Here is a 15970-nt window from a genome sequence, read left to right as displayed (position 1 = left end):
GTGGATAGGTATTACGTAAAACTATGACAGGCTCCAGCTACAGAATTTAAAAATAACTATGGTAATAAGAAAAGACTGACTTTGCAGAGCAAAACTGTAACAGAGGTCTAGCCTTTCAGTTAAAGCTGGACTGTAGTTGTAAACAAAACAAAAACACAAAATAACAATTAAAATCACCCTTAAGGTTCTTTTTTTCCAACACATGACTCAGTCTTAGAGTTTGAACTTATTTTCTCCATTTGTGCTTCAATAATCAATGCCTGGTTTTGGTGCTGATAAGCGCGGTCGGGTCATAGGGTTTTGGGTTCTCTAAACAAAAATAGTGTAGGGGGCCCTTTGTTTATTTGTTCGGGCCGGCCCTGCTGAAAAGTTACGCTATATTCTGTATAACAAAGCAAACCAATGCAACTATTAAGAAAAAGCACACATCTTGAAAAATCAAAAGCGTTTTTGTGTGTATTCGTTTTCGTGCATTGTACAGCGAATTTCGACAATATTGTAGTTTGTTCCTGGTGGTCCACATGCAACCACGAGAGGGCGGGGTGAGGGCTCTTGATGCTGAGGAAGACATATAGTCTACGTAAAGGCGATGGGTGGAGGATGCTCGAAGATGCTGTTGAGGGAATGAGAAAACGCTGTGGTTATTTTAAGAAAACTGTTATGAATATTAGTATACATTAACAACGTGAGACTATTCAGCGGAAAAGGGAATGTGGGGGAGGCATGTTATGATGAACAGTGCTTCTTTGTTTTGGTAGCCTCAATTAATGCGGACAAGGGACACAACAATCGAGCTGTGTATAACAATAACCAACTCTTCCGGAAAACGTCATCCTGTGCGAATAGTCTTTCAAAGACGAGACGACTGTTTGTTTTAAGCACATCACTGGCTAAAGGCATCTCATTTCGTATGTAGGTTTTGTGTAGTTGTTCGTCTTGAGTTTTTTGACGGTTTGATCCGAATAGGTTCTGAGACTGAAGAGGAGAGGGCATTTAGAGTCAAGTGCTAAAGTGTGCCAATATTGCAAGATATGTAAGTCTTTCTCCTTTGTTTTCAAGGATCACATCCGTGATGATGCAATTTGGTGCAAGCTGTCATTGTAATGAATGCTACGGTTTAGAGGACAACTCTGTCTCGGTGGATTTGGTTTGAGTGTAGGCCTTAAACACTTAGTTCACTGCCTAAGAGCACCTTTCTTTTAGAAACTGATTATTTGCATCAGTTATAGAGTATTGATTGGGTTCTGCGAATAGCCCTCATACCTTAACAGACATATTCAATAGATGCTCATATCCCTAACCGTTTTCCTTTGGGAGGCTCTATCGACATTTCTTCATGTTCAGCTCCGAAAGACTCTCAGTTCCGGAGTATGTCAGCCGTCTGCAGACCCGGAGGTCTGGCACCTCGGACCCAAAAGCGGTCTCGCCAGGTGTCCACGCAGACGTCCAGGCGGTATTGGATTCTTCTCTCCCATCTCTGCGCTCCGCTATTAAAACATTAAAATCTGCCAAAGATACCTCGGATTTGGACGAGACTCGCAGGGCGATAGCAGAGATATACCAATTAGTGGAGGAGGCCTGGGTTTTACCTACAGTGGGCCGTCAGGTGGCTGAGGACATGTGCAACCGAATAAGGCTAGATGGAGGACTGGAGTTGCTGTTGCAGCTTCTCCTGACACCTGCTGTGGAAATCACCTACGAGTCTGCCAAGCTACTGGAGCAGATCCTGGTGTCCGAGAACAGGTGTCTAAATACATTTGCTATCTGACCTGTAGACAAAAATGCCTGTGTTAGTACTTCCTCCTGAAATTATGTGTATAGTAGCCTATGCTTACTAAAACCTCAACTGCTGCATGTTTTAATATGTTAACAAAATCCTGAGTTGCTCATGTTAAAAAAGGTTTAATGGTGTCACCGTATGCGTTTCCTTTCGTTTCTAGAGATTATGTGGCACGAATGGGCCTTGGGGTCATTCTCAACCTGACACGAGAACAGGAGGATGCGCAGCTCGCTCGCAGTGTCTCCGGCATCCTTGAGCACATGTTCAAACACACAGAGGAGACGTCAGTTCAACTCATCACCAACGGTGGTCTGGACGCACTTCTGTTCTGGTGCCGAGGCACCGACCCCACTGTGCTTCGCCACTGCGCCGTGGCCCTCGCCAACTGTGCCATGTACGGCGGCCACCGGTGCCAGCGGTTGATGATAGAGAAACAGGCTGCGGAGTGGCTTTTCCCTTTAGCCTTTTCCAAAGAGGATGAGCTTATTCGTTTCCATTCGTGCTTGGCTGTCGCCGTGCTAGCAGCTAACCGGGAAATTGAGAAAGAGGTTGTTAAGTCCGGGACTTTGGAGTTGGTGGAGCCATTCATCGCATCGTTGGACCCGGATGAATTTGCCCGCAGCTTGCTGGACAGCGAGCACAGCATGCAGGGACGGACCGCGGCAGACCTGCAGCAGCTCCTGCCCCTGCTGGATGGAACCAGGCTTGAGGGGAAGTGCATAGCTGCCTTCTATCTGTGTGTCGAGACCAGCATCAAGTCACGCCAGCGCAACACCAAGGTAGACCATGTCACAAATGAACCAGTTGGAAAAGACTGATACTTAAGGTTATTTACCTGTTAAATGACAGGTTGTTTGTGACTGGCTCTATGGGGAAATGAAATGAGAATACAATGAAATTGAACCATTTCTACTCTGTCTCCCCCCTCCCCCAGATATTCCAGGAGATTGGTGCGGTCCAGAGCCTGAAGAGGATTGTCATGTATTCTAGTAACGGGACAGCCTGTGCCCTGGCCAAGCGGGCCCTGTCTGCGATGGATGAGGATGTGCCGAGGCGTATCCTGTCATCTGTTCCTAACTGGAAGAGTGGGGAGGTGCAAACCTGGCTCCAACAAGTTGGCTTTAGTGCCTATAGTGACCGCTTCCAGGTGTGTGTTTGTGTTGAGCGGGTGTTCATGTGAATGCTACCTCTATGTAAGGACATAAAGGTCAGAGGAAACATTTGAACCGTGAGATCCAGTCTTCCTAACAGGTCCCAGAAAATAAAGCCAATGCTTGATTTCCATCTAGTGGAAGTATCAAAAACGCTTGCTTTAAATGTGATAAATGTGATCATCTAACACCACTCCACTATGTCTCTGCATATGTAGGAGCTACAAGTGGATGGAGACCTATTGTTGAATATCACAGACCAGGATCTGAGTGCTGACTTGGGCATGACCACAGGACTCACACGCAAGAGGTCAATCTCTGATATAATCTGGAGGCTAGCCTGAGCTGTAATCAAGGACTGATGGGGGAGATTCTATCTCAGAATTCAGTTACCCGTCCGTGATCCTGTATGTCAGTGTGGACATGTGGAAGATTTACTTCAGTGTGTAGTTCAGTTGTGTTTCCAATTTACCCTCTCCCCTGCCACTCTGTCATGTCCATCAGGTTCCTCAGAGACCTGCGCGTGCTGAAGACTTACGCCAACTACTCCACATGTGACCCCAACAACATGGCCGACTGGCTAGCGGAAGTGGACCCACGCTTCCGCCAGTACACCTACGGCCTGGTGCAGTCGGGCATTGACCGCAACAGCCTTCTCCACCTCACCGACCAGCAGCTCTCTTCTGACTGTCACATAGAGAACGGTGTCCACCGTGCCCGGATCTTGGCAACCATGCATCAGCCTTTCAAACCCTGCCTGACTGACTCCCAACCCCCTGGACCAGACGTGTTTATCAGTTACAGAAGGACTACTGGCTCTCAACTGGCCAGGTTAGGACTAAGGGCTGAGGGGGGACGGGGAGCAGGGACACATGGAAGGTTTCTGGGGAGAGGCCTAGTATGTAGGGATGAGCGGAAAGAGAAGGGTTATCTTGAAGTTGCTGGAACGCCCTGCTACATTATCTGATCTCTCTTTCTCTCTCTCCCTCAGCCTGTTGAAGGTGCACCTTCAGGTGAGAGGATTCAGCGTCTTTATCGACGTTGAGAAACTGGAGGCAGGCAAATTTGAGGACAAGCTTATTCAGAGTGTGCAGCGGGCACGTAACTTCATCTTGGTGCTATCCGCCAACGCCCTTGACAAATGCATCGGTGACACAGGCATGAAGGACTGGGTGCACAAGGTCAAATGCATGTCTTGACATTTCATGTCTACGTGTAGGTAGTTAATGTGTTTGTATAGACATTTCATGTTCACTTAGTTGACTTATTGCTATTTGATCAAACCCGCAGGAGATAGTCACTGCCCTGGGAGGAAAAAAGAACATAGTTCCTGTCACAGATAACTTTGTGTGGCCTGACCCCAACTGTCTGCCTGAGGACATGAGAACCATTCTCAACTTTAATGGCATCAAGTAAGTCACAGAGAGATTACAAAAGGCTGAGTTGGAATTCAATCTGTCCTTTGGTGCTCACCAAATCATAAAATAAAGTGTTACTGGAAGGTATGTTTATTACTAAAGAAACGTAATTTTAAAAGTAAGAAAATATTATGTTTATAATAGTTATGTGATGAAGTAAAATACCACTTTCCCTCAGCTCCAATAGGTTTAATATCAGGTCAAACTGTCAATCACTTCTCTACTGTCTCACCTGTCCACGCAGGTGGTCCCACGAGTACCAGGAAGCCACCATTGAGAAGATCCTGCGCTTTCTTAAAGGCAACACCGATCACAACCAGACCGACTGCCCCGAGAGCTCGAAGGGGTCCAAGCAAAAGTAGACACAGAGTTACAAAACTTTCTAAGAGGTGGCATAAATCAATTGGCTGTCAAGGATTCCAAAAAGAGAATTGTCTTGGTTACCTCTACACCTAGCCCCACCCCTGTGCATGTCACAACAAGGCTGTTATATGCTAATTATAATGCAGTATATGCTAATGACGAAAAGCTATTCACTCTCAGCCACAGATCCAATATAAATGTTACTATAGTTCAATTAAAGAAATTAATAGTATTCAGATGTTGTTATATCTATCTTCTAGGCCCAGAGCTTTTCAACACCATGCTTAGCCCTGTGGTTTAACTGCCACTCAGCCCCAGGCTAAGAAAGCCAGCTGGGTAATCAGGATATAGGGACCATATAGGGAGTCGTCCTGGGGTCCTTCTATTCACACAAAACATTATGAAAATTGTAAGATTTACTACACTGTAAACCCGAATTAGTTGACTTTACTCGCAAATCGCGTGGAAACCCGTTGCCCTATCCCACTTTAGTTTTTACACAAGCTGATACTAAACATGTTGCGTTGTATTAGCATGGAACCTTAAGTTTTTACACAAGCTGAAACTAAACATGTTGCGTTGTATTAGCATGGAACCTTAAGCTTTTACACAAGCTGAAACTAAACATGTTGCGTTGTATTAGCATGGAACCTTAAGCTTTTACACAAGCTGAAACTAAACATGTTGCGTTGTATTAGCATGGAACCTTAAGCTTTTACACAAGCTGAAACTAAACATGTTGAGCTGTATTAACGTGGAACCTTAAGTTTAGTATTTATATTTATTAGTAGTGTGTATTCAAAATCATTAGATAAAACTAGCTATTATGACTTGTTATTGCTACTCATCATTTAACACAATTATTGTATTTTCCTCTAATTTAATTAGCTTTTGATTTGTTTTTAAGTATGTTATAAAACATTGTTTCAATTAATTGGATGAAAACAAAAAACACCTCTAAATGCTCCAATGCATTTTATTTTTTAGAAAAATGGCCAAACACAGCCAATCTTCTTATGACAAACTTAACATCAGGTCAACATTAACACATCCACCCTGAAATGATTCATCTGAAAAAGGTAATTTCAAATAAATTAAAAAACAATTATGTGTGTGGGTGTTGTATGTGTTTGTGTGTTGTCCGTGTCTGTGTTGTGTGTGTGTGTGGGTGTTGTCTGTGTCCGTGTGGCTGTTTTCCGTGTCTGTGTTGTGTGTGTTGTCCGTGTCTCTGTTGTGTGTGTTGTCCGTGTGGGTGTTGTCAGTGTGTGTGTTGTCCGTATGTGTGTGTATGTGTGTGTTGTCCATGTCTGTGTTGTGTGTGGGTGTTGTCCGTGTGTGTTGTGTGTATGTGTGTGGGTGTTGTCCGTGTGTGTTGTGTGTATGTGTGTGGGTGTTGTCCGTGTGTGTGTCCGTGTGGCTGTTGTCCGTGTGGCTGTTGTCCGTGTCTGTGTTGTGTGTGGGTGTTGTCCGTGTGTGTGTTGTGTGTGGGTGTGTCCGTGTGTGTGTTGTGTGTGGGTGTGTCCGTGTGGCTGTTGTCCGTGTCTGTGTTGTGTGTGGGTGTTGTCCGTGTGTGTGTTGTCCGTGGGCGTTGTCCGTGTGTAGGTGTTGAATATGTCACAAATTTACAGGAAAAAAACATGGATGTCCCCTGAGATTAAAGTGGTAAATCCATTAACAAAACAAAATTGACAAGAAACCCCCACTCAAATGTACAAGAAAACGCAAACAGGATCTGATTCATCTGCCTAAATGAAGGGAGGCCAGAGCATGAACCAACAGACTATCATATCAGAACAATATCTAATTCCATCTAAGTAAATTGGTGAAGAACTGAAACAATAATGTCCTATGTCTTTCTGCTACAACTCCTCTCAGTTTTAATTTTCACACAAGTCACATCCTTCAGCACGCTTCCTACAGCATTTAAAGGTGTGTAGGTGTGTCAGTGTTGTTTGTGTGTGTTGTGTGTGGGTGTTGTACGTGTCTGTGTGTGTTGTGTGTGGGTGTTGTACGTGTCTGTGTGTGTGTGTGTCTGCGTTTTACGCGTGTCTGTTCGTCCACTTGTTTTACAGAAAGTAAAAAGGTTTACCCCACAGGTAAGAAAAAAAGTTTTGTCAACAGCTTCTTACAGTAAACTTGACATCTCTTTACATAGCGAGCTGATTTTTCAAAGTCTGTAGCTTCGGCTTTAGGTCAGTGTGGCCTAACAAGAGTAATACCTGTTGGATGAACTGAAATGTGAGCTTCATAGTCTTGGGGTAGTTAAGATGGAGTGCATACATGAGTCCAAACAGAATGCACATTGCTTTTGGCAGATCTTGAATGTTGTCCATCACGACTTCTCCCTCAATGATGATTTTCAACGAGGCTGGACTGAGATGCTGGGAAGATGTGAGCACAGCACTTTCACGCTCAATGAGAAGTATCCCAATGTCAAGGTCACGAAAAGAATCGTCATCATCAGATTCCTAAATAAAGAAAAACAGAAGAGCACAATCATTACATTATACCTCTCATTTGAAAAACAACTTTAATCAATAGAAGAGTGTCATGGTGAAAAATAAACAATATTAAAAATTATAAGAAAGCAAGTGCTTACTTACAAAGCCTGCTTTGAAGAAGTCTGTGGGGTTGTCCCCAAGGATGATAGGAAGCCCTCTGAGCACCTGTGTCCGGATCGCAGTTGGCTCTGTAGTCTTTTGGGAATTAAACACAGTACCACAAGTTAGATAGCTAAAATGAAAAACAAATAATGATCTCTAAGAAAGCTTAAACAAGCCAAGCAATGTTTGGATTGAATTATACAACTAATATGAGCATTGTGATATGATGTTTATACAAAACCTGAGAAAAACAATGCCATTACATTAGTCTGTTGTGAAATCTGTGTCAACAACTGTCCAACATTCCCTCTCTTGGATCGAAATAACTCGAGGAGACGAGGACTGTGCCGGTCGAGGCTCTCATAGAATTCCTGCTTGAGGTTCTTGCCCACAATCCTGCTGAACTCCATGAACACCTGAAAAATACATAGAACAAAAAAAAAACTGAATTTAGATCAACTGAACTATACAAGGCAGCAAAGCCATCTGCAAAGTAGTGCTGTCCTGAAAAACATCCATGAATGTCCTTTTTATATGATTTGAAATGTTGATGTTTAAATGAAAAACATCATGCCCCAAATTAAAAATACCAATGCTTTCCTTAAAGAGGACAAGAGAAATATACATCTAGACACATTATATAATAATAGAAAGATAATTATTTGTTATGTTCTCTTTCTTAAACATACTTGATCTTCAGTGAAAAGGGCAGGCCAGCGTTTCACCATCGTGCTTATGGCAGGTTCCGACTCCACTACCTCTTTTCTTCTCAGAGCAAATGTCTGATCCATCTTCTGTTTCACAAGAGGTCCATTTGGTGTTCTCTTCTGCATTTCATCAACCAAGTCTTTACAGGCACCCTCCAGGGCTGCCTGATCAAATCCATCTGGAAAGTTGGGCAAGTAGTTGATTTCACCTTTGTTTGCCTTCTTGATGCGCTTGTTAGCTGGTTGTCCTAATGAATGCCTTCCCCGCTTACCTGCATTTACTGCAACATCAAGGCATCCTGATTGCCTACGCTTTGTTCTATAATTTGCCATTTTATGCTTGAGACTATTTTTCCAACCACAACAGCGAGTGGTTGAGCCTCGCTCCTGGAGACAATTCTGTATTGACAGGTGCAATATTATGAAAATCGATAATTATTTATTACTATTTTTTTTAAATTACATTCATATATCTGCATTTATGTCAAAACCTCGAGACTTTCAAACATCAACATGCCATTTATTAATATGTATTCGTGTCAAAATGACATATAAACATCTTTTCCTCTTTTATTTAGCCGTCGGTCCTATTTCTAGCAGGCAGTGTGTAAGCTCTAACCTTTTAACATGGAAGCCTAAATATAAACGGACACGCCACGCAGCTGACACGCTCACGCGACGCAGCCAGTGTGTAGCCGGCCTGAGAGTGAGAGGGAAAAAGAGAGCGGCCAAGGATGGGTCGAGTGAATTAATGCGCTGCAAGCAACTGTGGGTGTCCACAACGTAAACACCTCCACAGCGACTGCTAATTTGCCCCGACAGCGGTTGAATCGCTTTTCTATTGCGTAAAATGACTATTTTATAAATGATACAGTCGAGCAAACTCGCCGGTATGTGAGCCGTCCTCAGACTGTTAACACTAAGTTAACTTTAACATTCAGCTGACACTTTTTGAGTAGCTAGCTAGCTAGTGTTAGCATAAGCATGTATTAACACCATGCACAGGTTCAAACAATAACGGAATAACGAATTAGACGGAAATAAAAGCTGCGTCAACAAATTATCTGCAAGCTTTTGGGTATTAAAAATTCCCAAAAAGATAACTAGGCTACAGTAGTTATTTTACATACTAACCATTCCACTTGGAGTAAGGTTGCTTTCTTGGATACGGTCTGCTGCCGATGCCTGTGCTCTTCCCGCAAAGTGTAGAGCCTCTTGGACGCACGTTAGACGTTGGTCTTGTCACGTGACCAGGCAGGTTTTTGAATTAGCCCCCTCCCCTTTCTTATAAAAGTAAACATACCAAGTTATCTCTGCTAAACATGATTAGTGCAATGAATCTTTCAGCTAAATAGTACAAACAACTAATGTTGTTTAGTAAAGATAGCAGGTTTTAACTAAACATAAAAGTATAAGTAATGATTACTCGTAAGTTTAATTAGAAACAAAATCTGGGTTTACAGTGTATGATTTTGGGAACAACAAGTGTATGAAAAAGTCTGAACTATGGTAATTAAATATGTGTGATCAGGTTAACTGTGTTTTTCTCAGGAAATAAACAGTCTAATATTATGTTAGCTAACTCTGACAGCCAGCATTATCCATTTACATTTACATTTAGTAATTTAGCAGACGCTCTTATCCAGAGCGACTTACAGTAAGTACAGGGACATTCTCCCCATTTTGACTCCATTCCTGACTGCTATGAGATTCTATGTAACATTGCAGCTAGAAGTGTTAACAACAAACTAATATCGCATTTCTTTATCAGTTTTTATTTGCCTTAAAGGTACAAGTCTCTTGTGTTCCAATTACAAAAAATGCTGTGTGTGCTCACGGTTTCATTTCATTCGTTTCCTGTCATAGTGCTGAAATGAAAGCCAGCATGCTTCTTGGCTCATTTCTGGGATATGATGGAAAGCAAGTGGAGTCAACTTATGCAGTGACTGGACATGGCGATTGGGTCCTCAAGGGTGGTTGCAGTTAGTTTAATCCAGCAAAGTAAACGGAATCTATACGGAACATTATAGATTCCTTATAGACTTAGCACTCATCTACAGTATATAGGAACAACAAACATGATACAGACCATGCAGCAAGCCTAAGGCAACATCAAGTGATTAACAGTTTTATAGCTTCTTTCTCCTAGACTCTCACTGTTCCAAGAATATCTGGCTTCAGAACACCTAAATATACCTTGAGGTGCTGCTTTTCAGGATTAGTCCATCAGTCTTGTAAGGGAAAGCCACAATATGTTGTAAAACATTTTTTCAGTTAACCACATAATATTTACTGTACTTGTGGTTCCCTTGTTCAGGGTATAATTGCGAGAGTCCTTGATAGTTGTTAACCTGCCTGAGTTGGTCAATATTTGTATTGGAGCCGCCAAGTACAGAAGTAACAGCCAGCACTATCCCACTACAATGATTTATCTTATCAATGCAGCAGCAAAACACCTGTCTAAATAATGTCTGTGAAATATCTGTGAAAATATAACAAAACATCCTACTCCTTCTGTGATAAGAAGCAGTATCTGATTAGTAGTACATGTGATTAAAGTATGCAAAGAGTTATGGTAAATGTATATGCTAAAGTCAGTAGGTTATCAGTTATTGTTCAATCAAATGATGTGTGCTGACAGGCTGACATCAATCCGGTCAAAAGCTCACCATTTCTTATGCCTTATGTGTGGATGTTGCTCAATACTCAATAGGTAGCAAATAAACTACAAAACATTTTTTTAATCAAATAATGATTATATTGTTTGCAATCATTTGAAGACACGTGAGAAACTAAATTAACCCTGAGTATTCTATTTGTAGTGCAATAAATTACATTAAGGACAGTAAATCACATTCTCGATCTCATATGCATGATTATTTTCATAATTGTTCACAGTTCAGCAAAAATACTTTAAAAGTCAATTGTTGAAAATATATAAACAATTTCAATACTTTATCAGGTAACTATAAATTAATTGCACTTGCATGAAAAAATTACAAAATGTATACTGCACAGGAAAATCCAGGCCAGGAGGTTAGATCCTGAAAAGTTTCTCGCTTGATTTTCTGTCACCAATCCAGGAACATTATGTATGTAAAAAAATACTGTGTGACAGTGTTGCTGCCATTGTTAACCTATCCTCTCCCCTTGAGCCATTTAAACCAGTTATGGAAGATCCCGTTCCTTCTGATACTGTGGCCTGACCTGGTGTGTGTGAAAGAGTGTGTGTTTGCTGTGGCCTTGTGCTCCTGGGTTGTCATGTAGTTCGATAAGGGTACATCAGGGAGTTTCAGAGGGACCATCAGTGTTGTGGATGGTATGGGCAGCATTGTAATTTAGTAATCCCAGACTGCAGCAGAAAGCCAATGAAAGGCCATATGCCCAGTAATATTAATGGTTGCGTCTGGACATGTTTGACAGAGGTTGATCTATTCACTAACCTTGCAATATCATGACTGCATTATTAAATTTCACATTTGTTGGAGTTTTTTTAACGCTTGTTTTGGGATATTGAGTATTTTTTACAAGATAAAAGCCTGAGCCAGATTTTTTTGTCAATGGGAAGTGTGGTCATCACCTGTAAGTGATTCCCTGTGCTGTAAATGCTACCACAATTTAGAAATATCAGTTTCATTACTTGACATTTAATCAGTCATCCCTAACAAATGACTTTTTTCTTTATCCCTCGGTTTCTATATCAGTTCACTGTTAGAGCTCAGTCAGCACTTTCTGATTTTAAACAAGTAAAACAGGATGTGAGTGAAAATTGCATTATGATTGATTAGAAAGTACTGCCTCTGTATTTGCCTGTCAGTGCACATTACATTGGGATTTGAGATAAAATAAATGTGTAAAAAAAGGCATACAATCTCTGTCTCACATTACAAGATCTACAGTACTGTTTCAGTCAATGTATGTAATGTCAGTCAATGGGTTTGGGGTCTTTGGTTTTCACTGCTAAAGAATCCCCCCTTTGTGCAATCTAATAACTGTCTGCTGACTTTCCAAGAGCTACTTTAGTGAAACGACAGTTGCAAGCCATAAAAAGATAGGTTTCCTTTCTCTTTGATGTGTCCTTGATTCCTTGATTTTTCACTGTCAGGATGTTGTTGAATCATCTCTTGTGTCTCTTCTTTGACTCTGGAACTCCAGTATCCTGGATAAACAACATATATTAAATTAAATTTGTTCACAAACTACATGAAAAGTAAAAGTTTTTAAAATGTATAGCGACAATGTAGTAAAATATTACAAAATATAATAAAACATTAATTGACATGACAAAAAGAATCAGAGAAGATCTTTCTTGTTCTGTTATAACCACTGCTGACACTCACCCCATGATCCCTGCTGGGATGAGGAGGAGGATGGCAGCGAAGAGGAAAGGGAAGCCCTTCATGAGGTGCAGGGTGGCTGGGTAGAGAGAGTTGAAGACACCACTGGCCACAAGAGAACACAGCTCCTCCACACAGGCCACAGAGGCAAACAGGGCCCCTAGCAGACAGAAACACAGCATAGAAAGATGTTTTTAGCTTTTCCATTTATCTTATAAATGGATTTATCTTATCTTATATATATATATATAACGACTAACTACTGACTCAAATGGCAGTATCTATAAGTCACAAAAATAACTATCCATGAAATATCAATCTAGACATAACGAGACACATGCAATCGATAATATCAGATTAGTCTAGAAACTCAAATTTTCAGACCCAAAAGCAAACGGTTTATCAAGGCACTGACTTACCTTGTTCTGAAGGGCCCACCAACTTTGACAACTTTGACCTGAGGACTGGAGTGGATGCCATGGCAAGACAACATACCCCATACCCTAATCAAAGGAGAAACACAACACTCACCACTGGTGTTCCACCATAACAGCAAAAGCGATTGTGGCGATTACTATTAGCCTTTGGCTACAACCCAGTCTCATTGGTCAGTAATTACTCACATCCAACATCTTTGTTATGGGGAGGGAGTTGATTATTGGTACTATGTATATCACACACTTATCTCCACCTTCAAAAGCATGTGAGCTTACAGGCCTAAAGTCCAAGGTGGTGAACCATTACCAGCTGAGCTAGCAATTGAATATTGTTGTGTGTACACAATGTGGAGCTAAAGGTCAGCCACCTTTCCAACATCATATTACCTGTGAACATGAGGACCGTAGTGTTTGCCACTGAGATGACCACCAGGCCAGCTATATTGGATGCCAGACCCACCATGGCTATCCATGTGTCCTCCAGGCAGCGTTGCATGACCTTTAACCCCAGAAGGCTGCTCAGGTAGGTCAGGTGCAGGGCTGCAGATCCATATCCTATCAGACCAGGGCCCCAGCACAGAGGAGCACTCAGCTCATACAGCACAAACAGCTCCCTGCTGCCAAAGTGCACAGTCACTACTATGAAGAAACATAGAGTGTAGAGCCACAACTTGTAGCGATGGAACTTTCCATCAATCTGGTTTGTGCTTCCCTCAATGGAGAAGAGGCAGTACACTGCCCGGTGGTGACGTGGGGTGAAGAGTTTAGCACTGGAGTCAGGAGTCACAGACTCTGGGACAAACAGGTAGGCGTACAGAGCAGAAGCCAGGTTGGTGGCCAGGACTAGCCAGAAAGGGTTTATGTATCTGAAAAAAGAAAAGAGAGCATAGCTGCTTTTTTCTCTCCATAAGAAAGCATTTGAGTGTCATTTTAAGACATCCTTAATGAACATCAAAGCACAAGGAGTTGCCGCAATGCTGCAATGCTGCAATATCTGACACGAGACAATGCCAAAACAAGTCCCCTTATTTACAAATGGTACCAAATACATTACACTGTAAGTAAAGTATGTTGTAGTCTTACCCTTGTGCTTTCCGCCACTGCCCTCCGATGATGCTGGCCAGCATGCCTGCTAAGCCCAGGCACGCCTCCAACACTGCCACTCTAAAAGTGCGGGAGCCTCGGTCACTGGTGTCAGCCACGTAAGCAAAGCAGCCAGCCAGGAGGGTGTTGAAGTCCCCTGAGAGGCCACTGAGCAGTCTGCCCAAGAGGAACCAGGCCACAGGCAGCTTTAGGTACATCACCAGCAAGTAGATGGAGGCCTGGAGGGCCATTCCCAAGCTGGGTAGGATGAGGACCGGCCTGCGCCCTCTGAGGTCACTCCAGGAGCCCAGTAATGTCACCACAAACAGCCCCACAGTAAACCCCCCCAGGTTGATGTAAAGGTTCCAGTGAGCAGTCATGGTCTCCACTTCCTGATAGAAGAGAGTAAAGTCTAATGAGCAACAATGTAAGACATTACTGTGCAGAACAATTATTGGGAAATGTAACCTTATGGTTTAAGGAGGGCTGAAAAGTAACAAAGGCTAACATATAAGTATTTATTGGTGTTGACAAAGCCACACACTGCAAATCTCTAATTCTCCAGTCTCTTTAATTGCTATTTAATATATGACTTTACCTATTTATAGAGCTATATACCTTTTCAAGTGGATCAGGGATTCTAGACGTGTTGCCACATCCCTCTGCCTTGGAGCCATTGTAACCAAGGTCTTCACTTATGCGGTCCCACAAGTACTGCGTAGACAGTGGCATCTGCAGCGCCAGCGAAAACATGGAGAGAAATAACACTGGCTCTACGGAAACTGAAAGGGGGCAAGCGAACGGCGGTCTTGGGCTACTCTTTTCTTCTTCAGCCTCGTCGTGGTGGTTAAATGAGTCCTTACCCGAGGTTTCATCGTTCCGATATGATAGAGTATCATCTGGCAGAATTGCTGTGGTGTCTGAATCATCCATAGTTTAGCTACAGTTTCTAATTATTTTGAAAGATTAGTCGAGTTCTGAGAAATTCGTTTGTCTTTCCGACATAACCTACTTCCTTAAACTGTTTCTATACACTTTAGAATAGTAGGGATTTTCTAGTCAAAATCACTTTGTTAACCGTCTTCAAATTACAGTCCAAATTACAGTCGAACATAACCCCGCAACTCTGAACCATAAATCAACACGTGATCCCAATACAAGGAATGGCCTCAACCGGACAAACCTTGAACTACAATTCTTCCTGTTAATCTCATGCATAGACAATTTTGTCGTGGCATTGTAGGCTGTAATCCATGAGTCCACTTTAATATTTGTATGGATTTTTATTTTATAGGGTCATCTCTGAAACAGTGCGGAGACATTTTCCTTTTGGATCAACCAACAAAGGAATCTCATATCAGAAAATGTTCTTATATTATCGATACTTAAAAAATGTTTCCTGCATTAGTAGCCTACTTTAAAGGATCTTGCTTGTTCTAAGAATAAACTGACATCCATAGGAATTTTGTTATTGTAAACACAATTCAGTACAGTTTTATAGGAATATGTCAAAATTGAGCAAATGGGGTGGTTTAAGTGTAGTTTTCATGCTGATTTGACCTCAGAATACCTGACAGTGGAATGGGCAAATAAAATACACAGGTGAGAGATTAACTGGTTTCTATGCATTGACCCTCCGGCAGTGTCATAAATCAACAACGTATGATAAATGAGATCCTTAAGGCTGAGGTCTCAAAGATGTTATCTCGCGTATCTGGCGGCCCTTTGTACTATTTAAAAAACTTGCACATAACCCCACCACCACCTTCCGGACGTTAAGACTGTATGAAGACACCAACGCTATTGATGGTGCATGGAAATTAAGGCTATGCATGTGATGCCATTCCTGCAAAGCTAATGGCAGATTGAGTGAGCACGTTTAGGGGTTATGTTTAATTTGGCTCCAAAAAGGTCGGATGTTTTAAAACATTTTCAATTTGTGTGAGAAAAGGTCAATTTCCTGCCCAACAACGTTTGGGTTAATCCACAAGAGATGGCCTTTTTCTCTGCCATGAAATGGAATTGAATGGAGGGAGGAGGGGGTAAATGCAGGGCTGTTGCTAGGAAGCCTGGGCCCCTGGACAAAATATA

General features: G+C 42.1%; 3 protein-coding genes across 4 annotated transcripts; 1 reads left to right on the top strand and 2 right to left on the bottom strand.

Moving 5' to 3' along the window:
* Positions 1 to 578: 578 nt before the first annotated feature.
* On the top strand, positions 579 to 5128 carry sarm1 (sterile alpha and TIR motif containing 1). The gene is made up of 8 exons (XM_062472877.1): positions 579 to 1743; positions 1941 to 2559; positions 2715 to 2927; positions 3150 to 3241; positions 3436 to 3762; positions 3923 to 4112; positions 4222 to 4343; positions 4594 to 5128. The coding sequence occupies exons 1-8, from the start codon at positions 1337 to 1339 to the stop codon at positions 4709 to 4711; spliced, it is 2088 nt and encodes a 695-aa protein (XP_062328861.1). The 5' UTR covers positions 579 to 1336; the 3' UTR covers positions 4712 to 5128.
* A 544-nt stretch (positions 5129 to 5672) lies between these two features.
* On the bottom strand, positions 5673 to 9235 carry LOC134029637 (uncharacterized). Its single transcript, XM_062473891.1, has 5 exons — positions 9157 to 9235; positions 8005 to 8201; positions 7579 to 7731; positions 7316 to 7408; positions 5673 to 7180 (listed from the first exon to the last, which is right to left on the bottom strand). Exons 2-5 carry the CDS (start codon positions 8146 to 8148, stop codon positions 6860 to 6862), a joined length of 711 nt encoding a protein of 236 aa, XP_062329875.1. The 5' UTR covers positions 8149 to 8201; positions 9157 to 9235; the 3' UTR covers positions 5673 to 6859.
* A 1529-nt stretch (positions 9236 to 10764) lies between these two features.
* On the bottom strand, positions 10765 to 15021 carry slc46a1 (solute carrier family 46 member 1). 2 transcript variants are annotated; one of them, XM_062472596.1, is made up of 6 exons: positions 14498 to 15021; positions 13880 to 14271; positions 13184 to 13662; positions 12779 to 12862; positions 12363 to 12519; positions 10765 to 12181 (listed from the first exon to the last, which is right to left on the bottom strand). In XM_062472596.1, the coding sequence occupies exons 1-6, from the start codon at positions 14810 to 14812 to the stop codon at positions 12124 to 12126; spliced, it is 1485 nt and encodes a 494-aa protein (XP_062328580.1). In that variant the 5' UTR covers positions 14813 to 15021; the 3' UTR covers positions 10765 to 12123. The 2 variants fall into 2 exon arrangements, with proteins under 2 accessions (XP_062328580.1, XP_062328581.1); XM_062472597.1 differs by lacking the exon at positions 10765 to 12181 and having other exon boundaries at positions 12359 to 12519.
* Positions 15022 to 15970: the final 949 nt, after the last annotated feature.

Source organism: Osmerus eperlanus, chromosome 11 (assembly GCF_963692335.1).
Source record: "Osmerus eperlanus chromosome 11, fOsmEpe2.1, whole genome shotgun sequence".
Lineage (NCBI taxonomy): Eukaryota > Metazoa > Chordata > Actinopteri > Osmeriformes > Osmeridae > Osmerus > Osmerus eperlanus.
Note: the sequence above shows the minus strand (reverse complement) of the source record. Positions and strands in the feature narration are given on the sequence as shown.